Consider the following 26,621-nt stretch of genomic DNA (forward strand, 5'->3'; position numbering starts at 1 on the left):
AGAAACCATTTAAGCCCTGACTGGTTTAGCTCAGTGGTTAGAGCATTGGCCTGCGGAATGAAGGGTCCCAGGTTCGATTCCAGCCAAGGGCATGTACCCCAGCTTCAGGCTCTCTTCTTTTCACTCTCTCAGAAAAGCAATAAAAAAAATATCCCAGGGTGAGGATTTAAAAAAGTAATAATAGCCCAGCCGGGCGTGGCTCAGCGGTTGAGCATCGACCTAGGATCCAGGAGATCGGGGTTCGATTCCCAGTCAGGGCACATGCCCGGGTTGCGGGCTAGGCAGTCAATCAATGACTCTCTCATCATTGATGTTTCTATCTCTCTCTCTCCCCCTCCTTTCCTCTCTCTGAAATCAATAAAGATATGTTTAAAAAATAAAAATAAAATAATAAAAATAAAAATCAACCATTACAGCCCTGGCTAGTGAGGTTCAGTTGGTTGGGTGTCGTCCAAGGCACTGAAAGGTTGCAGGCTTGATCTCCAAGCAGGGAACATACAAGAAGCAACCAATGAATGTATAAGTGGGACAACAAACAGATGTTTCTCTCCCTTCCTCCCTTCCCCTCTATCTCTAAAATCAATGAAAAATAATTTTAAAGCCCTGGCTGGTGTGGCTCAGTTGGTCTCATGCACCAAAGGTTGCAGGTTCAATTCCCAGTCAGAGCACTTGCTGGGGCTGCGGGCCCAATCCCTGGTAAGGGGCATGCAAGAGGCAGCCAATGGATGCTTGTTTCACATCAATGTTTCTCTCTCTCTCTAAAAGTCAACAATTAAAAAACCTTTAAAAAAATTAAAAGATAAATTTTTAAAAATTGTTCTTGGATTTATCGTAAATAAACAAACTCTAAAGGTAATAAAACAAGTAGTGATGTAAAGGAGAAAATCTAAAATGTCTTGAAATCATCTCTCCTACAGAACCAAAAAAGAGCGTAACACTATAAACCCTCAAAAGCCTAAGAGAAAACAAAAACAAACTGACGCACATTCTGAAACAAAATTGTCCTGAACTCTTCAAAAATGCCAATGTCCTGACACTGACATTTTTGTCATTTAGATAACTATTATAGATAAAGAGACATGACAAATAAATTCAATGTGTTATCTTTGATTACTAGATTTGAAAAAAGTTATAAAGAACATTACTATGCAATGGGAAAAATTCAAATATAGACTGTATATTAGATTAACAATATTGAACAAATGTTAAATTTCCCCAGTGTGATAATTATATTGTAGCTTTATGAGAGAATATTCTCAGGAGATACCAAGTACTGTATTTAGGGGTATAGTATGAAATCCGTAGCTGAATATCAAATGAACTTTTTTTGAAAATTTGCATATATAGTGGGAGGGGGGAAGTGTGGCAAATGCTAACAATTAGTAAATGCCAATATCATTAAAGGGTTGTTTTAAAGGGAAAATTTCTTTTTCTAATCCAAACTGAAATGGACATTTTTGCTTTTTTTAAAAACCCTTACCCAAGGATATATTTTTATCGATTTAAAGAGAGTTGGGGGAGGGGGAGACACTGATTGGCCGCCTCCAACCAGGATCAAACCCGAAACCTCTGTATGTGCACTTGACCAGAAATTAAACCCACAGCTCTTTGGTATATGAGACAACGCTCCAATCAACTAAGCCACCAAGCCAGAGCCACATTTTTTCTGCTTTTATGGAAGCAACTCCAATATTATTTTTAAGGTATTAGTTGGAAAATGGTAAAAATAGGCCAATGTAATGGGCGGGACAAAAGTAGGTTAACAGTTGTATTATTTATTAATTATTGCATCATTTTCTACACAAGTATAAACCTACTTTTGCCCCACCCTGTATTTTCATTTAGCTTAATCTGCAATAATCTTTTTTTTTTTTAAAGGTCTTTATTGATTTCAGAGAAAGGAAGGGAAAGGGAGATAGAAACATCAATGATGAGAGAGTGATTGACTGCCTGCCTCCTGCAAGCCCCCTATTGGGGATCGAGCCCGAAAATTGCGCATGTGCCCTGACCTGGAATCGAATAGCAATTTCCTGGATGCTCAACCACTGACACACGCCAGCTGGGCAACCTGCAATAATCTTTAAAAAAATTTAAACAGCTAGAGAGAGAAAAGTTTAACTAGTGAGCTCCTATCATTCCTGTGCAGCTCTAGGCATGAGCATCTCTAATGGTCTGGGTGCGATTCTAATGTTTAAAAATGTGACATACTATTATTATCAGAAATAAAGATCAATTCTAATGTTTATCGACATACCATTATTATCAGAGATCAAGGTATTTAATTTTCCTCCCCACCCCCACCTCTTGTAATTTCAAAAGAGAATACATAATTTACACATACTTTTACATAATGTTAATCATTATATATACTGTACAAGTGAATGAACCATGTGTAATATGCAGCATTTTATGACAATTTAAACGAATTTTCAAGAGAAATTTTAATTACACAAGATCTCTACATTCAGAAACTTAATCCCTATGATACCATTCCTATAAATCACTTGTAGTGATGCCTCAGATATACATATATTTTTAATCCTCACCTGAGGATACTTTTTTCCATTGATTTTTAGAGAGCCTGGAAGGGAGGGGGTGGAAGAGAAACACCGAGAGAAAGAGAGAGAGAGAGACAGAGACAGAGACATCGATTGGCTGCCTCCCCCCAGGGGGATTGAACCTGCAACCCAGGTATGTGCCCTTGACTGGCAATCAAACCCATGACCCTTCGGTCCACAAGCCAATACTCTAACGACTGAGACAAACTGGCCAGGGCCATCAATAAATATATGATTACCTAATAAGTACCAAGACTGTATTTGGGGCAAGGAATGCAAGGGTAAATAAAATGATCCCTAAAGTCTTCTATGAGACAAAAAAGTGTAAACAAAATAATCATTTTAAGAACTATCACAAAGAGTAACAGAGGGAGCCCACTTTAGATAGGGCAGTAAGGAAATCCTCTCCATGAAGTGACATTTCAACTGAGACCCACTAATCAAACAGCAGGGAAAACAGCATCCTGAGTTTCATGAGAAGGTTTAACTAACAACAAAGTTCCTGAGCATGGAGTCTACAGAAAGAATGAACCACTCCATCTGCAGCAAAATATAAAAGCAAGGATTTAGCATCAGCCTGGCCTGTGTGGCTGTTGGTTGACCATCTTCCCAAGCATGATTCCCAGTCAGGGCACATGCCTGGGTTACAGATTCTAACCCCAGTAGGGGGCAGGCAAGAGGCACTCAATGGACGTTTCTCTCTCATACATGTGTCTATCTTCCTATCCCTTCCTCTCTCTGAAATCAATAAAAAGATATATATTCTTTTAATTTTGAAAATCTTAAGCAAATTACTTAACATCTCTGGCCCAATTTTCTCACCTGAAACATGGGACAAATAAAACCAGTGTTGTTACGGAAGTCCAAGAGATCATGATTATGAAATATCTGACAGATAATAAAATATTCAACACTTTGCCAATTCCATTAAAATTGCTTTTCAATTATTCTAAAAGCTACCTGTAAGAAGTGGTTAAATTGTTACAAACACCTAGCCATGACTTTAAAAAATACACCAATAGCCCTAGCCAGTTTTGCCCAGTAGTTAGAGCGCACTGGATTGTGGACTGAAGGATCCTGGATTGGATTCAGGCCAAGGGCAAGTACCGCGGTTGCAGGCTCAATCCCTGGCCCTGGTGAGGTACATGTGAAAGGCAACAAATCATATGTGTCTCTCTCACATCGATGTTTCTCTCTGTCTCTCCCTTCTACTCTCTCTGAAAAGCAATGGAAAAAGTATCCTCGGGTGAGGATTAAAAAATAAATAAAATAAAGAACACCAATAAACCAAAGTTAGCAGTGGGGGCAGGGGGGATTAATCACAATCCTTGCCTATTGCTTTCATTCCTTCCCTCATTCATTCATTAAATAATTACTATAAACTTACTATATGGCCAGAAATTATTACAATACAGGGGCTAGGATTACAGTGTTGAACAAAATTAAGTCCTTGCCATTGTGGAGCTGACAGTCTGCTGCAGAGAAAGACATAAACTAAAATAGTAAATGCTGCCCAGCCAGCATGGCTCAGCGGTTGAGCACTGACCTATGATCCAGGAGATCGAGGTTCGATTCCTGGTCAGGGCACAATGCCCGGATTGCTGGCTCGATCCCTAGGAGGGTGCATGCAGGAGGCAGCCGATCAATGACTCTTTCATCACTGATGTTTCTATCTCTCTCTCTCCCTCTTCCTGAAATCAATAAAGACATATTTAAACAAAAAACAATGGTAAATGCTCTGAAGAAAAAAAAATTGAAGATTAAAGCACCAGTGATGGCAGAGGGGGTGGCAATTTTAATACAAAACAGTCAGCTTCCTGAGGAGATAACATCTTAGCAAAATGTGAAAAAAATGGAAAAGCAAGGCCTTTCATAACTGGAAGAAAATTCTCTGAGCAAAGGAAACAAGACCAAAATCTCTCAAAGAACAAGTTGGCAGCGTTGGAAAACAGCAGACATGGCACATATGCTTAATCATCTAAAACAAATTGAACAGTCCTAGCTGGTTTGGCTCAGTGGTTAGAGCATTGGCCCTTGGACTGAAGGGTCTCAGGTTTGATTCCAGCCAAGGGCACGTATCTTGCTTGCAGGCTTGATCCCTAGCCCCAGTCAGATGCATGCAGGAAGCAACCAATTAATGGTGTCTCTCTCACATCAATGTTTCTCTCTTTCTCTCTGTCTGAAAAGCAGTGGAAAAAATATCCTCAGGTAAGGAGAAAGAAGGAGGGAGAGAGGGAGGGAGGAAAGGAGAGAGAAAAACAGAAAACAAATTGAAAAATGCTTTACAATTCACCAAACTAAGCTGGTGGAGTCAGGAAACAATTTTTTTATATTGTCTTTGTATCTAATTCCCCAAACCCTCAAACAGTTGAATAATCCCAACCAATAGCAGAGCAAGTGTCAGAGGTAGGCACAGCTTCAGAAATAAAAGGAATCAATGCAATAACGAAACAAAAAACTTTTACACTAAATCCAGTCTGTAGACTAAGGATTAACATCAGGAACTTCTTCATGGACAAACTGAAAGAAAAGGCATGTTAATAAGGCAACAGGTTTAATGACTACTTTAATTACATAAAATTATTATTATTATTATTTAAATATATCTTTATTGATTTCAGAGAGAGAAAAGGAGAGGGAGAGAGAGAGATAGAAACATCAATGATGAGAGAGTCATTGATCAAGCCCGCAACCGGGCATGTGCCCCGACCGGGAATCGAACCCTGATCGCCTGTATCCTAGGTCAATGCTCAATTGCTGAGCCACACCCGGCCGGGCTACATAAAATTATTTTTAAGTAAATGGAGAGTTATACCACATTCATGGACTGGAAAATGTCGATACTGTGAAGATGTCAGTTTTCCCCAAATGAGCTGTAGATTTAATGCAATTCCAATCAAAAGCCCAGCAGAGCCCTAGCCAGCATGGCTCAGTGGCTAGAGTGTTGGCCAGTACTCCAGAGGACCTCAGGTTTGATTCCCGGTCAAGGGCACATACCTGGGTTGCAGGTTCAATCCCAGAGGAGGCAACCAATCAATGTGTCTCTCACATCAATGTGTTTTTCCCTCTCTCTTCCCCCCTCCTCCTGTCCACTCTCTCTAAAATCAATGGAAAAAATATCCTCACTCCTTGGGTGAGGATAAAAAAAGCCCAGGAGAATGTTTAATTGATAAGCTGATTTTAAAACTCAGTAAGGTTATAAAAAGAAACAATAACCAGAACACAATGTGAAAAAAAGAATAAAGTTGGGTGACACTATCCAATTTTAAAGCTTAGGCTAAAGAAATTACAGTACAGGTATAACAGACATACTGATCATGAAACAGAAAAGTACAGGGTTTTCTTTTCCTCCAGACTTTTGATAAAGGTAAAAGATAACAAAAAAAAAAACAGTAATCTTTCCAATTAATGGTGCTGGAACAACTGAATATCTATATGGAAATAAATGAATTGTTACTTTATATCATACTCAAAATAGATGACAGGTATGAATTAAAAAAGCTATAAAATTTCTCAAGAAAACATAAGAAATGCTTTGCTACCTACCTTAGGAAAGGCAATGAGTTCATACAAGGATACAAAAAGCACAAACCATAAAACAAAAAAATTGATAAATTAGACTTTACAAAATATAAAAATTTCTGCTCTTTGTAGAACACAATGGAGAAAATTAAAGATCCACAGACTGGGAGAAATCGTCTTAAAACACACCTGTACCCAAGTTTGTTAATGTGATAAGACAAACACACTTTACAAAAGATATAAAAATAGCTATAAAGGATCGGAAAAGATGCTCACCATTAGTCCATTACGAATATAAAATTTAAACCACAATGACACGCCAACACTCAGAATATCTAAAAGACTGAGACAGTTGGTAAGGATAGGAAGCAATTAGAACTTTCCCATTCATTGCTGGTGGGAGTGTTAAATGGTATAACCATTTTGGAAGAGTTTGGCAGTTTCTTATAAAGTTGAATATATAGCCATTCACTCTTAAATATTACCCAAGCCACGTGAAAAGCATAATGTTCACAAGAAGTCTTCTACACAAATGCTCATCATAGCTTTATTCATAATGGCCAATAGTTAGAAGCAACTCAAATGTCCACCCTAGGTCACTGGACAAACTGTGGTTATGACCATATGATGGAATACAACTCAGCCATAAAAAGAAGCAAAATATGAATACAGTGATACAGATGAAATCTCATAAACATTATGCTAAGAAAAATAAATCAGACACAAAGAGGACATAGTATATGATTTCATCATATGAAATATTAGAAAAGAAAAAATTAATTTACAGTAACAGAATGATCAACAGCTGTCTAGGACAGGGATAAGGGGTGGGGAATAAATGCAAAAGGACACAAAGGAACTTTTGTTGGATGGAAACGTTCTTATCTTGACTGTGGTGGTAGATTGTGTGAATATACATATTTGTTAAAACTCACTGATTTAAAATTGAGTGCATTTTGCCCTAGCAGGTTTGGCTCAGTGGTCAGAGCATCAGACCTTAGACTGTAGGGTCCCCATTTCAATTTTGGCGAAAGGCAGGTACCTCGGTTGCAGGCTTGATCCCCAGCCCCGGTCAGAGCGTGTGTAGGAGGCAAACCATCGATGTGTCTCTCTCACATCGATGATTCTTTCTCTCTCTCTCTCTTCCCTCCCTCTGTCTCTCTTCCACTCTCTCTGAAAGCAATGAAAAAAATATCCTCGAGTGAGGATTTAAAAAAAATAATTTTAAATTGAGTGCATTTTAATATATGTCAACTATACCTCAATAAAGTTGATTAAAATTTCATTCATTCATTATTTAAATACAGACATACCTCCTTTTACTGCTCTTCGGATACTGTGTTTTTTAAAAATTGAAAGTTGGTGGCAACCTTGTATCAAGCAGTCTATCATCAGTGCCATTTTCCCAACAGCATTTGCTTTTTTCAGCAATAAAGTATGTTTTAAAGTATGTACATTTTTTAAGACATAAGCTATTGTACACTAAATAGACTTCAATATAGTGTAAACATAACTTTTATGTGCACTGGGAAACAAAAAAAATTCATGTGACTTGCTTTATCACCGTCTTCGCTTTATTGCAGTGGTCTGAAACGTAACCCACAATATCTCCTGTATAAAATTTTGCTTTGCATATAATAGACGTTCAGTAAGTTAAATGAAAATCGTAATACGAAACATTCCTGAGATTCAAGTATGAATCAATACACTTAAGTTGGAATAAAGTATGACCCCAATTCCTACAGGTACACAAAAATTCCTTATTTATATTCACTGAGTATTTACTCAACACCTACTTTATCATTTGCCAAGATAGTATGAACTATAAGGAAAGACAGAAGTCCAGAACAGAGAGAAACCCATATGTAACTACCTAGAAAATAACAAGATGTTTAAAACTTACGTTGTAAGCAAGAACGCCCCATCACCACATCTTTCCAGAGCCTTTCGTGCAGGAGGTTTTGCTGCAAATTCTACAAAACCTTTTCCCGTAGCTCTACCTCGATCATCCACAACCACAACGGCTTTCTCTACTGGACCAAACTGGGAAAATGCTTGCTCTAGAAGCTCATTGGAAACAACTGGAGAAAGGTTCTTGACAGTAAGGGCTGCTCCATGTGTAGCAAAACGAATTCGGAGAGGTCTGCTCTTTAAAATGGTGCCATCCAGCTCTGCTTTTGCAATTTCAGCCAGTGTTCTGGATTCCTTTTTAGGAGGAAAAATCACTTTTTAAAGATGGTATCAAGGCAAAAAATTTTAAATAGTGGTTTATTTCTAGGGAGACTCGCTGGATAGGTTTAGAAAACTTAAACAGATAGAATAACTTTGTTTTTGTGTCTTTCAATTTTGGTATCACATGCATTTTATTAATTATTCAAAGGTAAGTAACTTTAAACATTCTAGAAAGTCCCAACCCCAATGTCCTATTAAAAGCCATCACTTAAAGATTATCTGCTCATAAACTAATTTAACTATTAAATATTCCAAGCAATCTTTTAAAATTTCCTACATATATTGAAAAAAATACATAATTATTTTCTTTTTTTAAAATATATCTTTATTGATTTCAGAGAGAGGAAAGGAGAGGGAGAGAGAGACACAGAAACATCAATGATGAGAGAGTCATTGATCGGCTGCAGCCCACAACCCGGGCATGTGCCCTGACCGGGAATCGAACCCCGATCGCCTGGATCCTAGGTTGACGTTCAACCGCTGAACCACGCCCGGCCGGGCCATAATTATTTTCTAAGACCAAGTAACAGTTACTAAGAACTACTGTTGAAAACAAATTCTCTATGAACTCTACGTTTTTGACATTTATTTATATCTTTTTTAAAATTTTTTTTAATTGATTTTTTTAGAGAGAGAAAAGGAGAGGAAGAGAAACATCGATGTGAGAGCTGAACATTGATCAGCTGCCTCCTGCATGCCCCGACCGGGCATCCAGCCGAAACCTTGGCATGTGCCCTGACCGGGAATCAAACCTGCAAACTTTCAATGCATGGGACGAAGCCCAACTGAACCACACTGGTCAGGGCAATATTTACTTATATCTTAACAAAACATCCACCCCTCCAATGTCAGACAAAGCCCCTTTCCTTTTTATTTCCATTTTTTGTTTATATTACCTGTGAAAACGTATCAAGTATTGTTAATCACTTCTCCAGAAATACTTTCATGGGCTACCCATTTCTCACTGTTATATTGAGAGAAGCACACACACACACATTCATGGTCTATACAAGTTCTCTCCATTTCATAGAAAAACAAGTACACATGTACTTATTATAAACTAGAAAATACATTCATTGCTGAAACCACAAGAGAAAGAGATTCTCCTTCTTGAAGAATTCAAAGCTGGTATAGAGTATAGGCATCTAAAACAATAAACAACAAACGGGTAAAGTTAATAATACAAGTATGTTCTTTTTCTTTGTGTTGTGAGAACTCTACAGAGAGACTTAAAAGAGGCTTTACATGCATTTGTAAGGGTATAAATATACTATCTTATGAAAAAAGTTTTAAGGTCACAAGAGCTTTCATTCAATCCCTAAAATGTTCACAACAGCTTTAAATTACTGCACTTATGCAAAAATCTATCTACAGCCTGGCTGGGAGTGGCTCAGCAGTTAAACATCGACCTAGGATCCAGGAGATTTCAGTTCAATTCCCAGCCAGGGTACATGCCCAGGTTGCGGGCTCAATCCCCAGTCAGGGGCGTATAGGAGGCAGCCAATCAATGACATCTCTCTCATCACTGATGTTTCAACTGTCTCCCTCTCCCTTCCTCTCTCTGAAATCAATAAAGATGCATTTAAAATTAAAGAAAAATATCTACAGAACTAATATTACAAATAGAAATGAACCAACCTTTTTAGATACTCAAAATGGCCACTTTGTTTTTTACTCTTAATAGTAGTATTAGCAAATATTTAATAAATATCTAACAAGGGATAGGTATTATGTACCTAATATGTCATATAATCTAACAACGCTGAGAGGTACATTTTAGGAACGGAGTCTTGAATTTAAATGCTGTCTGTTACAAGTAGGAATGGGAAGGGACATGAGGAAATGTCACAGGATGGTGATAATATTCTATATCTTGATAGGACTTTTAGTTGAACATATGGGTGTAATTGTCTAAAATCACCAAATCATACACTTAAAAACTGTGCATTTCACTGTACATAGATTTCAAATACCTTAAAAAAAAATACTGACCCTGGCTGGTTTGGCTCAGTGGTTAGAGCATTGACCTGCAGACTGAAGGGTCCCTGTTCGATTCCAGCCAAGGCCATGTGCCTTGGTTACAGGCTCAATCACCGGCCTGGTCAGGGCAGGTGTGGGAGGCAACCAATTGATGTCTCTCTCACATCAATGTCTCTCCCTCCCTTCCACTCTCTCTGAAAAGCAATGGAAAAAATATCCTCTGGTGAAGATTAAAAATAATAATAATAATAATAATAATAATAATGGACTTTAATGACAAGCATGCTGGAGTGTTTTCAGAGTCATGGAATGATGGAGAGAGATGAACAGGTATGTGAAAAAACATATACAGAAACATTTAACTGTAGAATCTAGGTGGTGGGTGTATGCATATTCATCTGTCTCCAATCTTTTATAATAAAATGTTTGGGGGCAGGAGGATAGAGCATGGTGAGGACTTGGTAAAAATGAAGAGTGTTTCTAGCAGGAATCACCTCCTAAGATTCAGTCAGATACACTTCATAATGTCTTTCGTTGTTAATCTTCACCTGAAGATATGTTTTCCATTGATTTTTCGAGGGGGGAGCACACATACATCTCTTGGTTGCTTCCTGAACATGCCCTGCCCTGACTAGGTATGTGTCCTTGTCCAGAATCAAGCCCGAGACTCTTCGGTGTGCAGAGCCCACGCTCTAACCACTGAGCAACACTGGCCAGGGCTTTTTTGGTTATTGTTTTAATACAAAATTATCAACTTGAAAATTAGATATGAAAAAAGCTCTTGGATTTACTGAATTTCAAGTCCCTCCTACAGCTGCCTTGGCAGGGCCAGACCAAATGATTTCACAGGCCATATATGGCCCATGGGCCAGATATTCCCCACACCTTTAAGGAAGCAAGGAACCTCAATTTTTGTCAAATCAAGTAATTTTTACTGTTGGCAATGAATTCAATTTTTAATACATTTTGGCACAAGGAAACTGTTAATGCTGTCAGAAATTTTCAATGACATAATCCTTTTCCAAAGTTTATATTGTTCATGGTTTTAAATGGTTCTACAACAGGGTTTTGTTTGTTTTAAATATGCTTTTATTGATTTTAGAAAGAGAAAGAGAGAGGGAGAGAAATATTCATAGGTTGCCTCGTGCATACCCTTTACTAGGGATCAAGCCTGGAACCCAGCTTGTGCCCTGACTGGCAATGGAAACAGAGACCTCTTGGTGCATGGGACAATGCTCAACCAACTGAGCAATACCAGCCAGGGCTACATCAGGGTTTTTTTACCTCAGCACCACTGACACGCGCAAGATAATTCTTGTTAAGGTGGGGGGGGGGGGGGGGGAGGAATTGTAGGATGTTTATGTCAGTAGAACCAACCTCCAGTTTTGACAAACAAAAATGTCTCCAGACACTGTCATATGTCCCCTGGGAAACAAATCTACCCCATTTAAGAACCACTACTCTAGTTCGGCCGGGCGTGGCTCAGCGGTTAAGCCTCGACCTAGGATCCAGGCGATCAGGGTTCGATTCCCGGTCAGGGCACATGCCCGGGTTGTGGGCTGCAGCCGATCAATGACTCTCTCATCATTGATGTTTCTATCTCTCTCTCTCTCCCTCTCCTTTCCTCTCTCTGAAATCAATAAAGATATATTAAAAAAAAAAAAAGAACCACTACTCTACATGTGTATTAAAGTATTTGTAATCAATTAAAAGCATGTATTTGAAATGAAACCAAAGATTTCTTTACTTCTTGCCTCAGAATAACTTTTACCAAGCAGTTACTATATTCCAGCCATTCATTGTAAAACACACACACACACACACACACTTGTGCGCACACTGTCTTTCATTATCCTTGCCAAGTCTTATGAAGTAGGTTCTGTTACTATCCCCATTTCACATATGTGGAAACAGGCCTAAAGACGTTGAATTAACTTGCCCAAGATCACACACTGCAAAGGCTGATTTGAATCTATACACAATTCACAGTCTCCACCAAGACACCATAAATCCTACATTCCAGCTTGTGTCTCTGCAGCATCACTCTGCATAAAAAGTAAAACTACAACCCGGCCAGGCATGGCTCAGCAGTTGAGCATCGACCTATGATCCAGGAGATCGAGATTCGATTTCCGGTCAGGGCACATGCCCAGGGTTCGGGATCAATCCTCAGTCGGGGGTGTGCAGGAGGCAGCTGATCAATGACAACTCTCTCATCACTGATGTTTCTCTCTCTCTCCCTCTCCCTTCCTCTCTCTGATATCAATAAAGATATATTACAAAAAAAAAAAAAAAAATGTAAAACTACAGCCCAGCTGGCATGGCTCAGTGGTTGAGCGTCATCCCAAGCATCAAGAGGTGGCAGGTTTAATTCCCAGTCAGGACACATGCCAGGGTTTTGGGCTGGATTCCAGTAGGGGGCGGGGAGAAAGAAGCCAATCATGTTTCTCTCTCATTGATGTTTCTATCTCTCTCTCCCTTCCTCTCTCTCTAAAAATCAACAAAAACATATTTTTTTTAAAAAGTATTTGTAAAAACACAAACCAGACAAAACCAGCAGTATTTCAGAGCCACTACACCATCCCTACAACACACACACTACAGCCACTATACCATTACTTACATTCAAATCAGGCATACATTCTATGATTTTCCCAAGTAGAAAAAAATACATAATAGCTCAGAAATATTTAAAGCTTTAAAACTTACCTACTAATCACAGAGCTCAGGTTAAATAGTAAAGTTATCTATAAAGTCAAATTTTGTAAATCAAATCCGAATTTTCAACTGACAAATTTTTAACATTCTTACACAAAAACTTAAGGTGATAGGAGCATATTTGGAGAAGCATATCCCAAAGGAACAAGATAACAGCAGCCCTTCTCACCTCCCCATTTCATAATCTCATAATTTTTTTCCTAAAGAAAGAAAAGCACCCTGACCTGTGAGCTCAGTGGTTAATGTTGGCCTGCATACCAAGGGTCCTGGGTTCATTTCCCAACCAAGGGCATGTACCTAGGTTGCAGGTTCACTCCCAGGCCCCACTCAGGGTGCATGCATGAGGCAACCAGTCGATGTGTCTCTCTCACATCAATGTTTCTCTCTCTCCTTCCTTCCTTCCCTTTCTCTCTCTCTGAAAAGCAATGGGAAAAAATATCATCAGGTGAGGATTAGCCCAAAAGAAAAAGAAATAAAGAAAAGTAATGAACTGTGCTGTCCAATGTAGTAGCCACTAGCCACATGTGGCTATTTAAGAATAAATAAAATTTAAAATTCAACTCAACAGCAATAGCCACATTTTAATTACTCAACAATCACATATAGTGGCCACTATATTAGACAGCGCAGATACATAGCATTTCCATCACTGTATAAAATTCTATTGCACAGCACTAATACACTAAAGAAGAAAGTATTATTAGCTTTAAAGGTAGGAAGAAAAAAGATTTTTCCCATGTCAATAAAATGTTTGTTTAAGGCTTCCAAAAGAGAGAGGGAAATGCAGCCCTGCCATTCTTCCAGAATGTGAACTTCAGAACAGAACAAGATTATGAAAATGTTAAATACAATCCTTTTGCAAAGTTGACTAAAAGTTGTCTATGATACTTAATTTGTAGAAACCTAATTTCCTTTAAGAAAACTTTTGAATAAATATATTAAAAACAATTTTACCAAGTGACAGGCTGTTTCTCTAATGTTCAAAACATAATTAAGTGCATTTATAATTTTACATTGAAAATGCACTGATTATTTAACTTGAATTTTAAGGAAATTTCCATGTCTCATTAATACCGTATTAAGATTTTCCCTTCTCTTGAGGCCACTTAGATGTTCAAATGTTCTCCCTAAAAAGTAGTGGCATTTAATTACAATCAATTTTCTATATATATCAAAATTCTGTCTTGACCACTTACTGAGAGAACCCAATATTAAAAGCTAAAGTTCCAATAAGAAAGCTTCCACAAACAGCCATAAACATAAAATTTGAGGGTCAAAGTAGACAACACACACTTCTTTGTGTAAAAAAGCCTCCGTCCAAGAAAGATTTTTGTTGGCAAAAATCCAGCACCTAAATATGCATTACAACAGTGCTGTACAACTGACACTGATGGAATTCACCAGAAAGCACATAGGAAAACCAAGTAGATGATACTGTGTCCTGTCGGTATAAACCCTCATCGTTCAGATTCTTTTAAAAAATGTAAAGGGAGGCACAAATTGTGCATGCTATTGGATAACGTTCTTAGAAAAGTAGTAAAGATATATAGTATTCTAGTACTAAAACGTGTAATTCCAAAACGTGGAAACCTCCTAAATGTCGTAGGGGAGACATATTTTATTAGCTACAATAGTTCAGCACGGTCCCAATACCTCGGAGTGTAGGGTAAAAGCGGGCTACGCCGATTAGAGGCGCGGTGAGAAACACCGAGGTTTACGGTTAAATGCTTGCAGGTCTGGTGGAAGCCAACAGGGACGACGTGGGTCAATTTCTAAGAAGCAATTCCGCTGGGTGGGCCTTCGGGCCCAATGAAGACTTCTAGTAAGACCCAATTCCTATCCCATTCATTCCCCTTCTAACCCCATCCTGCCTGGACTCGGAGTTCCCACCCCGCTGGCTCCCGGTACCGTTAAGCGCACACACCGGGGCTGGGCTAACCGTCCGCGAAGCAGGCGGCTCGGGACCTCTGGCGACCCGCGGGCCCGAGAAAGCGACGCCCAGCGCCCACCCCACACTCACCAGGCGGATGAAGCCGAAGCCGCGGTCGCGGTTGATGAAGACCTCGCTAGGTTCGCCGTAGCGCTCGAAGAGCCGCTTGAAGTCCTCCTCCGTGATGTCCGTGGGCAGGTTGCCCACAAAAAGGCGGCAGCGCTGCGTGTACGTCTTCTCGCCGGGCTTGAGGAAGCTCTTGATGTCGATAGTGAAGCCCACCTCCTCCTCCGCGCGCTCCTCCGCGGGAGCGGGAGCGGAGGGCGCCGGCTCCACAGCCAGTGCGAGAGCCATGGCGGCCGCCGGCTCGCTCTCGCCCGCCGCCGATTCGAGAGCTCGCAGGCGGGCCGGGTTTTTCTCAATGCGGACTTGCTTCAGGTTTCCCCTCAACATCATCGGAGGGCTTCACCTTCGGCAGGGAACCAACCTTAGAGATGCGCCTATGGCTTTGTATCTCCCTAAGGAGCCGGGACTGTGAAGAAAAAGCCAGAGAAGATGGGGAGGTGGCCACGCCGACAGCCAGCAGTCCTCGCCGACCCCCTTCACGCCGGTGAACGCTGCACGTTCAAAATGGCGCTGCCTCCAGCTGCAGTTGGAAGAGATGCCTACCGCAGGCCCCGCCCCTAGGCTAGCGTCAGAGCCAACGCGCCTGGGCTAGCTGCGCCTGCGCACAGCATTGTCAGCGTTCCCGGGTTCCCTGTAGCTCAGGCCCATGTAGTTTCCCAACCACCTAAAATAGCAGGGATTCTTGATTGTACATACCTATGGTAAAAATTGTTGGCGAAAGGGGGCCACATACTAAAGAAAGCCTGCGTGGGAGCCTTATAAACTCAGAGACCAAAAATAACCACAAAGGATGGTCTGAAATTAAAACTTTTTAACTAAAATCAGTTTATGGTGGGTAGTCATGTCCTAGGCTGACATCCTTCCTGACAAAGGTCAATCTTTACCTTAATTGAGCATTGTCTCAATCCCTTGAGATTTTGCTTCCCAGCAATTGCCAATGGTTTGGTTCAAATAAGCTCACAAAAACTCTCCATAGGTTTGACTCTTTTTTTACCTTGACAGAATTGTGCCATGTGTACAGCGGTGGGTGAAAATATGATATTTTTATAAATATCCAGCTCAATTTTCAGTGACAACAGGGAGATAAAAACTTGCACATTCTATACACAGCTTTGAATAACAGGATATTTCCCAGTAACTGAAACACATGAAAACACATTTCTGTCTTGTTTCAAGAGCAAGGTTTTTATTATATTTCCTAATGAGACACTCCAATTCTATAAAATAAGTGTGCCTATGGAAGTAGTAAGGCCAGACCCAGAACTCCTATGGACCTAGTCTGGCAGGGGTCCACAAACATTTTCTGTAAAAGATCTGATTGCAAATATTTTAAGATCTGAGAGCCATACAGTGTCTACCAAATTAGCCTATTCTGCCCCTACTGCCCTTGGTAAATGGTTAAGTCTTCAATGAATGTTAAGAAATGAATTCACACTCCCTATGTAAAACAGCTCAACAGTTTCTCATGAAGTTAAACATATGATGACTTTAGAACATCAGCCCCACTCCTATTTAGCCAAATGAAATAAAAACTTGTATTGGCAAAAAAAATCCTATATGCAAATGATTATAGGGACTTTTGTTGTAATCAGCAAAAAACTGGAAACAACCCAAGCGTTCAACTGGTGAATGGATAAACTGATACATTCACATAATAGAATATACTACACAGTAAAAAATAAGCTACTGCAGGGCCAGGCATGGCTCAGCAGTTGAGCATCGACCTAGGATCCGGGAGACTGTGATTCTATTCCGTGTCAGGGCACATGCCCGGGTTGAGGGCTCGATCTCCAATGACTCTCTCATCATTGGTGTTTCTCTCTCTCTCTCCTTTCCTCTCTCTGAAATCAATAAAGATATATATTTAAAAAAAAATCAATGATGACTCTCCCATTAGCAACATCCTTCACCAGAGTGGTACATGTTACAAAAGATGAACCTACATTGACATACATGATCACCAAGTCCAGAGTTCACATTAAGATTCACTTTTGGGGCCAGCCGGGTATGGCTCAGTGGTTGAACATCAACTTAGAACCCAAGAGATCACGGTTCGATTCCCGGTCAGGGCACATGCCCAGGTTGTGGGCTCAATCCCCAGTCAGGGGCTGCAGGAGGCAGCCAGCTGATCAGTGACTCATCACTGATGTTTCTATCTCTCTCTCTCCCTCTCCCTCCCTCTCCCTGAAATCAATAAAGATACATTAAAAAAAAAAGGCCAGGCCAGGCGTGGCTCAGCAGTTGAGCATCAGCATAGGATCCAGGAGACTGCGGTTCGATTCCCGGTCAGGACACATGCCCAGGTTGCCGGCTCGATCCCCAGTCGGGGGTGTGCAGGAGGCAGCCAGCCGATCAATGACTCTCTCATCACTGGTGTTTCTGTCTCTCTCTCTCCCTCTCCTTTCCTCTCTCTGAAATCAATAAAGATATATTTGAAAAAAAAAAAAAAATTCACTCTTGGTGGTGTACATTCTACGGGTCTAGAAAAAAGTTATAATGACACATCCCCACCATTACAGTATCATACAGTGTTTTCACTACCCTAAATCTCCCCTGTGCTTCACCTATTCACCCATCTCCCTATTCATCCCTCGCAACTACTGACCTTTTCTTTTGGGGGAGGGGAGATCTGAGAACTTTATTTCTGGTAACCACCCCACCCTCTTGATTCAAACAGTGATATAAAAAAAATTAGAAACAAAAATCAAGCCAAGAAATTAGCAACTAAAGCCCCCCCCCAATCACAATACACAGTTGATGTTTCATAGATGTTTATCGTGACTCCTGCAGTCCCCTCTGCCCAGAGCTCTAGTCCTCCCTGAAGCCTCCACTAACAGGTGGGAGGGAGAAAGGAGGGCGACCTTGGAGAAACCTGTATGTGGCAGCTTGGTTCTCTGAGAATAGGTGGGGGAGGACACTTAGGGTAGGCTGCCATCACTGGTCTCTTCCAGCCTTCTACATGGCCGCATTTAGCCACCCATACCCAACAACATGGTCAGCACATGCCCAACACTATGGTCCCTCTGGCCTCTCATGCTCATCCCAATAGCCCCTATAAGACTGTCAAACCTTGCTGCCCTCATACCAAAATCACCACTTCCCTAGGATACACCTCCTTCCTTTGGCAGATGAGCCTGGCCAGGGGCCCCAACCTCCCCAGACCCCAGACCCAGAGGACTTAGAGGATAGAGGTTTGCAGCTGGGGTGCGGGCAGTTTATCCCACCTCTCACTTGAGGTGGGCAATCAGCACCATCATAACAACTCCCTCCAGCAAGCCCAGTACCTCTAGCAGTGACTGCAATGGTGGTGCCTCCCTCAACAGCTCAGGCAACACAGACCATTGCTACGTAGATAAAGCCACCTACAGTGAATGGCATAATCCAGCCAGGACCTGTGCTACCTGCAATTTCACTGCCCACTGCCCCTCCTTCAGTTAGGAGGGCATAGGCTGTGCCTGCCAGTGCTCCTATTGCCGTCAGTAGTTGCAGACTCATTGCCTGCTTTTTGCTGTACCCAGATTGGACCAAGATGGCAAAGTCCCCAACTTCAGGGGGTACTTCATGTAGCAGGACAGTCATTGTGGTCAGGATCCCCAATCCTCAATCCCCTTGAAATGAAGAACCAATGGCCAGACCACCTGTGAAGTTGCGTGCCAGGTCAGCAGCCAGATTCATGGACCCTGATACACGTAGGTCTGAACTTGTTTTTCATCTTCTGAATTCTGAAGTCTCAGTGGCCCATCTCTGGGCCCTGTGCCCCCTCCTCTCCACTTCCTCAGCACCCTTGCTTCTCTTCTTCTTCTGAGTTCTGTTTCTCCTTTGAAGAACGTTCCCATGTTCCATGTCATGACTTCTATGTGTGTGACCATGTCCATGACTGTCCGTGTCCTCCTTTCACGTCTCACAAATTTCTCCACCACAAGAAAGGTGACAGTTCCATTGAGGACCCACAGTCCCACAGACAGAATGGGGCCCTGGCCACTGTGGGAGTGTCCATGTCCCGGCTGCTCCTGAAAGTGGTGAGGATGAGGTTGCAGGGCATGAGGGAGGAGGTGCAGGAAGGCATCTCCCAGCAGCCCACTAGAAGCAAAACTGAGCAAGATCTGGAGCAGAGAGCAGTGCCGGGGGGAGTTTGGCTCCACAGGGACAAGGAAGAAGATAAAAAATGTAGCTGCAGAGATCAGCACTGCGGCCCCCAGTACACAGCCCAGAGTGTGCAAGTGTCCAGGTCCTGCTTGATGCCTGGAACCTCCCCAGAGCCTCCATGGCTGTGCTCATGGTCATGTCCATGTCCTCTGTGGTAGAGGCTCTCATGGGAGTGGCCATGGGTATGGTCATGATGCAAATCCTCCTGTGTATGTCTGTGGTCGTGACCTTGGGTGTGTCCATGCCAGATGCTCTCCTGAGTGCAGCTGTGGCTGTGTCCATGGTGGAAATCCTCATGTGAGTGGCTGTGGCCATGGAAGTCCTTGTGTAGGTCCTTGTCTAGGTCTCCATGACCCCCATGTCTGGCCATTAGCAGCCCCAAGGCTGCCTGGGTAAGCAGTCCCACGGCAACCCATTGGGGGGCCCCCAGGCCTCTGGCTATCACACATTTCTGGGATCCTCTTTTCCAGATTTGCTCCTATGTGACAGTCCCCAACTACTGACCTTTTGATTGTCTCCATAGTTTTGCCTATTCCAGAATGACCTATAGTTGGAATCATATTAGTATGAAGCCTCTTCAGACTGACTTCTTTCACTTAGTAATATGCAGTTAAGTTTCCTTTAATTCTTTTCATGGCTGAATAGCACATTAAATTTTTTTTTTAATTCTACTGATTTTTGGATAGAGAAAAGGGAGAGAGGGAGATAGATGATAGATAGATAGATAGATAGATAGATAGATAGATAGATAGATAGATGATAGATAGATGATAGATAGATGATTGATAGATAGATAGATAAATAGATAGATAGATGATAGATAATCAATTTGTTCCAAATATTTATGCATTCATTGGTTACTTCTTGCATGTGCCCTGACTGGAGATTGAACCCACAACCTTGGTGTATTGGGATGATGATGTAACCAACTGAGCTGCCTGGCTGAATCCTTTTTGTTTATTTATTTATTATTATTTTTAAATGTCTTTTCTTTTTATTAATTTCAGAGAGGAAGGAAGAGGGAGAGAGAAGGAGATAGAAACATCAATGATGAAAGAGTCATTGATCGGCTGCCTCTTGCACGCCCCCTACTGGGGATCGAGATGGCAACCTGGGCATGGGCCCTGGCCTGGAATCGAACTGCAATCTCCTGGATCATAGGTCGATGCTCAACCTCTGAGCAACACAGGCTGGGCTTAAATGTATATATTAATTTATTTAAAGTTGCAATAATAAACTCATTACATATTTACATAAGTCATATCTTTTCTCTGAAAGTGAACTATATCAAAACATAATTTAGTGAGAAGACTGGCATTGCATCACATTTCTGCAAAAGTATTAAATATCAGCTTAATAAAAAACTGCTGGGTTCTCATATCTGCTTTGGCATTTAATCTCTTGTGATATGTTGTTTGGTTGAAGTGCAGGCAGAAAATGCAGCCTCATACACATATGTAGTTGGAAGAGGGAGGATTATTCTAATAACCTTTTTAGATAATTGCAGATAGTTTTCTTGGTTGCTCACCAAAATTCAATGAGTGGTAGTTTCTTAAAGATTAGGTGCAATGTGGATTTTGAAACCACAGCAATGAACTTTTCCTGCTCTGTTACACTAAAATTCATTGGTCTTTCACTTTGAGTGATTCTTTCAGCCATGTATGATTTTGTAACATCATGCACTGGTCATTTGAAAAATATTGGTTCACTCCTTTAAAAAAAAAAAGATTTTAGAGAGAAGAGGAAGAGCGAGTGATAGGGAGAGAAGGAGACAGAGATTGATTTGTTGTTCCACTTCATGCATTCATTGGTTGATTCTTGTATGTGCCCAGACTGGGAAATGAACCTGCAACCTTGGTGCATTGGGATGACACTCTAATCAAGTTAGCTATCAGGTCAGGACTACCTTGACCATTCTTTATGTCAGATGATATAGTGTCTGTCCTTAAACTTTTCCTAAAATGCCATTGGCTCTTTTTTTCCCCCCGATGTTTGTTTTTTAAGTATATCTTTATTAATTTCAGAGAGAGGAAGGGAGAGGGAGAGAGACAGAAACCTCAATGATGAGAGTTGTCAGTGATCGGCTGCCTCCTGTACGCCCCCAACTGGGGGTTGAGCCCACAACCCAGGGCATGTGCCCTGACCAGGAATCGAACCGCAATCTCCTGGATGCTAGGTCAATGCTCAACTGCTGAGCCACGGCTGACCGGCGAGAATATGTTATTAATTTTAGAGAGAGAGAAAGAGGGAGAGAGAGAGAGAAACATCGATGTAAGAGAGAAATGTTGGTTGCCTCCCATATGGGCCCCAACCAGGGACAGAACCAGCAACCCAGGTATGAGCCCTGACCCAGAATCGAACCCACAACCTTTTAGTATACAGGACGATGCTCCAACTGTGGCAGGATAGTAAGAAGTTAGGAAAATTCCTGGGCAAGTGGAATGGGGAAACTGAGACAAGAAAATTAAACAAGGTGAAACAGTCTGGGCTGCTTGCATTCAGCTTGTGAATTGCAAGAACTTATCTTCCTCAACCAAAGATATTTGAGAGCAAATGGTTTATACCCTCCTCCCTAACCAGAGAATACATAGCTTAAATCACTCTGGCCTGGGCAAATAGAGAACAAAGACCCAATTAATACAATTTGTGCCAGCTAAACTCAAGGACAGATATCACTAGGGGGACATTAGGAAAGATAGCTGCTAGGGCAGGAGGGGAAGGGTGAAAGAAGGGCGAGTTTATCTTACTCAAGAAACAAAGAAATTAGCTGCCTTAGGACTTTCCAAACAAGATGAGCAGGTGTAATTACAAACATTCCAAGCCACAACAAGGGGACTTTAAAACCTAGTCTGCTACAGAGGATATCCAGTAAGGGAGCTTTGAAACCTATAGGGGAAGGGATATAAAACTCCTTCAACCCGCTTGCTCAGACCAGTTGAGTTGCACACTTGTGCTTTATTCCAAAGGTATTCTTTAAAAAAAAAATAAAAAAATCTTTATTGATTTCAGAGAGAGGAAGGGAGAGGGAGAAACACCAATGATGAGTCATTGATCGGCTGCCTCCTGCAAGGCCCCCACTGGGGATCGAGCCTGCAACCTGGGAGTATGCTCTGACCAGGAATCAAACCTTGATCTCCTGGATCATAGGTCGATGCTTAACCGCTGAGCCATGCCGGCTGGGCCCAAGTGTATTCTTAACAAATTTGCTTGCTTTGCTTCAACACTGCTGTCACTTGTCTGAATTCCTTCTCAAGAGATTGGCAAGAGCAGAGGAGCGGAAAGCCCCTTGTCCCTGGACTCAGAGAACTGTCTGGTAACACAACCAACAGAGCCACCTGGCCACGGCCCTGTTGGCTAATTCTTTTCATAGTAATGATAGCTACAAGCTTTTGAAAACCATCTCTAGTCCTCAATATTATGCTACTATCTCCTCAAACTAACTTACTTTCTCAGAAACAGACGTGGGTATATGGGTCAGATTTTCCTTTCAGTTAATTCTCAAATTCCTAATTTCATCCTTATATAATCACACTATATAATTCAACACTATAGAGGGCTATTCTATTTCCAAAATTTTGTGTTTCATGTTCTGTCTACAACTTTCCCCTATTACCTGACATTGATGACTGCAGCTACCTATCTTACGTTACGCTAAGAAGTTGGAGTTTTAAACTAGAAGCAGTGGGGAATGTCAAAGCTCTGAAACAGGAGTTATATGACCTAAAGTAACATAGCACTACTCTTTCTACCAAACTTGATTGAGCTCTTTACTTCAACCTCTTATTCACTTTTATATCTTATGTAGCAAATTGTACCTTGTACATGTAAAGTGGCTACTAGCAACTTTCACTAGTTTACAGCACTGAGCAGGGGATGAGAGGAAGAGAATGGCTCAATGTAAGAATTTTAAAGATGGCAATTTTGAAATTGTGAGGTTTATGAAAAAGTTTCACTTGTCCTCAATGAGTAAAACAATAAATTACCATTTCTTGAGGACTGTTACTCTGAACTGTCCTTCATAATTTTGGATATTAAATTAAAGGTAAAAGCCCTGGCTGGTTTTGCTCAGTGGTTAGAGTGTCGGCCTCCAGACTGAAGGGCTGCAGGTTCGATTCCCAGGCCCTAAATCAGGACATGTGCGGGAGGCAACCAATTGATGTGTCTCTCACTCTTCCCCTCCTACCTCCCTTCCACTCTCTTTGAAAATCAATGGTAGTATCCTCCAGTGAAGATTAAAAAAAAAAATTAGTGGCAGGAGATACATTTTTCTAATGCCTTTTCTCAGTAAAATTAAAAGGAGAGAAAACAAACCCTGAGTATAGTTCAGATCACTGGTGACCAGTCCCACAATAGGCGAGTGGGGGACAGAAAACAAGACTTGCCCTTCTCATTCTGTGTTCTGCCTTCCTTCTTTACAGCAAGCACATTCTAATTTTACAATGTAAAAAAAAAAAAAAAAGAGCTAGCTAAGAAAGAACAAAACAGAAACCTAAGTTATTCCCCTGCCTAGAGATATTTACTTTTATCATCTCCTGAATTTACAGTTGATTTTCCCTCAACCTTTTATGATGAAAAATTTCATACATACCAAATATTGAAAGAAATTTACAGTGAACACAGATAAACCCAGCACCTACATCTTTTGAATTTTTCACATTTAACTCGTTACTGCATGAAGGGTTTATGATGCTTGAGAGGTGTGCAGTATGCTGAAAAAAAAGAAAGAATTTGAGGATCTAATTTTGTTTTTGATGATCTTACCAAATTATTTAAGTAGCTGCTGGTTGACTTCATTACTTTGCTCAGATACTCAACAGTCTACCTAATGTAATCATATTACAAATGTGTCGTTCAATTAACTCTAAGCTTTAATGAAATAATGAGCATGTTAATCATTTGCAAAGGAACTTCAGAACAACCTGTTATATTTTCTAAAATTTCCTCATAGGCCTCTGAAAACAAACTGGATTTTTGGAAACATCCCAAAGGCTTATTCAGATCCAAGTCTGAAAGATTGAAATGATCACTGCAAAAAAAAAAAAAAGGGCTATAAATTAATGAGAATGATTTCCCTGGGTGTTCCAACACAGGCTTCTTTGACAGTCAAGTACTCCAAGTGTCAGCCCCACCAACAAGAATGCACCTTCTGCTCATATGCTATTTTGTTTCCTAAGAAAAGTCTTGAGAGAAGCTTACGTATATATAAGAATTTAATATGATAAATTTGGTATCAGAAACCAAAAACAATGAGTGAGTTACTAAATATACAGTGATGAGAACACTGACTGACCATCTGACAAAATGAGACCCTTACTTTTCATGAGTACTTCTCAGATTTCAAGCAGGAAGTCTCCTTCAGAGGGAAAAAAATGCCACAATACCTAAAGGTTAATTTAATATATTTTTATTTTCATATTTCATATATGTGTACCAACATAAAAATAGGTATACACTTTATGCTTATAGTTCTCATATAATAAAAGCTAAAACATTTACAAATTAAAACCAAAAAAATGCAAATTAACCACCTTAACCATTTATTTAACAAATGATGCTGTTTTGCTAAAATAAAACAATGTTTTACCCAAAAGAAATGAATGACAAGTATTTGCTTTAATAGCAATAAGCTGCAGTTTCATATCCCATTCTGTTCTTAAATTGCTTCTGAATGTTTTTACATTAATAATAAAGATGAGAACACTTGTTCACATAAATATCTTGCTCACATAAACTGGTATTGATAAATTTCAGCCTTTTTCTCCCTCTTTCAAGGTAATCAGAACAGAAAATTAACTAAAACTATCATGCCATTTTATTTATTTATTACCAATTTTTAATTCTCACCCAAGGATATTTTTAACATTGCTTTTTAGAGAGAGTGGGGGGGGCAAGAGAAAGAAACAAACATTGATGTGAGAGAGACACACTGATTGGTTGCCTTCCACCCAAGCCCTGACAGAGGCCCGGGATCGAACCTGCAACAGAGGTATGTGCCCTTGTCTGGAATTGAACCCAGTACCCTTCAGTCCACAGACCGACTCTCTTAACCATTGAGCCAAACCAGCTAGGGTTCAAATGCCATTTTAAAAAAATGTGCATTGATAAACTGAAAAAATTAACAACTACCTTTATTGAAACCTGTATTAATCCCTATTGAATCCAACTAGCTTTAGAATTTGTAAAAGAAACATTTTTTACTATTTGCTAGTATGCTCATTGCAAATGGACTGTTGAGTTACTCTGTGTAGAAGCCTCACAACACAATGGTATTGACTATTAGGTACAGATTTCTTCTGAGTTAACATAAGATCCTGACAGGTATATCATGTGTACAGCAACAGCACATCCTCACTGTTCTCATTCTCATGTATTCTGTGTTCTACAGATTCAACAGTTTTGCTTTTTTTCACATCAGATTTTAATTTTGAATACTTAACACTATTGTTGATGTGCATTTCACTTTCTTCATGTTTGCTAAGAATGTGTGATAAATGCTGCCAATCTTTGCACCCATTCTCATTCTTCAGTTGATTTTTTCCTTCCCCAAAGAGTTTGCAATATAGACAAAACACAGAATCTTTTGAGGTTGAATAAAGTAACCAGGATCTAGTGGTTTTTTCACCATTTGGAAGAATTCGTGTATAATAAGTTTCTGAAAACTTCCTCCCTGTATTATCTTTTGGAAAGTTAAAATTTCTTACTTGAGGTGGATCATTTTCAACAAGAATGTCCCGTTGTTTAATATTTAAAATTCGGGGCCATGTGCCTGGATCTGCAGAAAGTACAACTGGTTGAGTGGCATCTTCTGACTTTTTCTCTTCCAGTTGCTCATGAAATGTATCAGCTACGGTGGATACAGAAGCAGACAAATTTACATCCTGTCTGGTCAGTGATGCATCTGTGCTGCACTCTGCTGATACTTGTGGCTCTGATGTCTTTTCCTTTTTTTCTGGTATTCTCTCTCTTTTTTCTAAAAGTGTATTCAATGATCCATATAGTTTTCTTTCATTTTCTTCTCTAACAGCATTCCTTTTTCTGTTTTCTGATGTGGATATTTTTTTTGATTTTGTTTCCAGCATCTAAAGAGAAACAGATTATAATTTTATCTTAGAACTGTTAACACTAAAAAACCTAATGTATACACAAACGCCCAGTAAGCAATGAAAAGATGTTCATCATTAGTCATCAAAGAAATACAAGTCAAAACCATGACATTCTACTTCACATCCACTAGGATGGCTACAATAAAAAGACAGGTGTTAGCAAAGATGTGGAAAAATGGGAATCTTCCTAAGGTGATGGTGGGAAAGTAAAATGGTATATCTGCTTGGAAAACAGTCTGAAAATTCCTCAAAAGTTAAACAAAGTTACCATACAACCCAGCAGTTCCAAAATGAAAATATATGCCC

The 26,621-nt window shown here is 40.4% G+C and overlaps 2 protein-coding genes and 1 pseudogene across 2 annotated transcripts in view; all 3 read right to left on the minus strand.

Annotated features, from left to right (window-relative positions):
- The window catches only part of PSPC1 (paraspeckle component 1), a 77,904-nt gene extending 62,367 nt beyond the window's left edge, over window positions 1-15,537 (minus strand). Inside the window, exons 1-2 of the mRNA XM_087814425.1 lie at window positions 15,031-15,537; window positions 7,984-8,285 (exon numbers count right to left, since the gene is read on the minus strand). Coding sequence (XP_087670551.1) covers window positions 7,984-8,285; window positions 15,031-15,396 — 668 coding nt within the window. The 5' untranslated portion in view covers window positions 15,397-15,537. The remainder of the gene's footprint in view (window positions 1-7,983; window positions 8,286-15,030) is intronic.
- Window positions 15,538-18,252: 2,715 nt separating this feature from the next.
- LOC107529940 (zinc transporter SLC39A7 pseudogene) lies at window positions 18,253-21,127 on the minus strand (annotated as a pseudogene).
- Window positions 21,128-23,362: 2,235 nt separating this feature from the next.
- Window positions 23,363-26,621, minus strand: part of ZMYM5 (zinc finger MYM-type containing 5) — a 41,917-nt gene continuing 38,658 nt past the window's right edge. Inside the window, exon 8 of the mRNA XM_016203566.2 lies at window positions 23,363-26,291. Within this exon, the coding sequence (XP_016059052.1) occupies window positions 25,536-26,291 (756 nt within the window). The 3' untranslated portion in view covers window positions 23,363-25,535. The remainder of the gene's footprint in view (window positions 26,292-26,621) is intronic.

This window comes from Miniopterus natalensis, chromosome 2 (assembly GCF_054644295.1).
Source record: "Miniopterus natalensis isolate mMinNat1 chromosome 2, mMinNat1.hap1, whole genome shotgun sequence".
NCBI lineage: Eukaryota > Metazoa > Chordata > Mammalia > Chiroptera > Miniopteridae > Miniopterus > Miniopterus natalensis.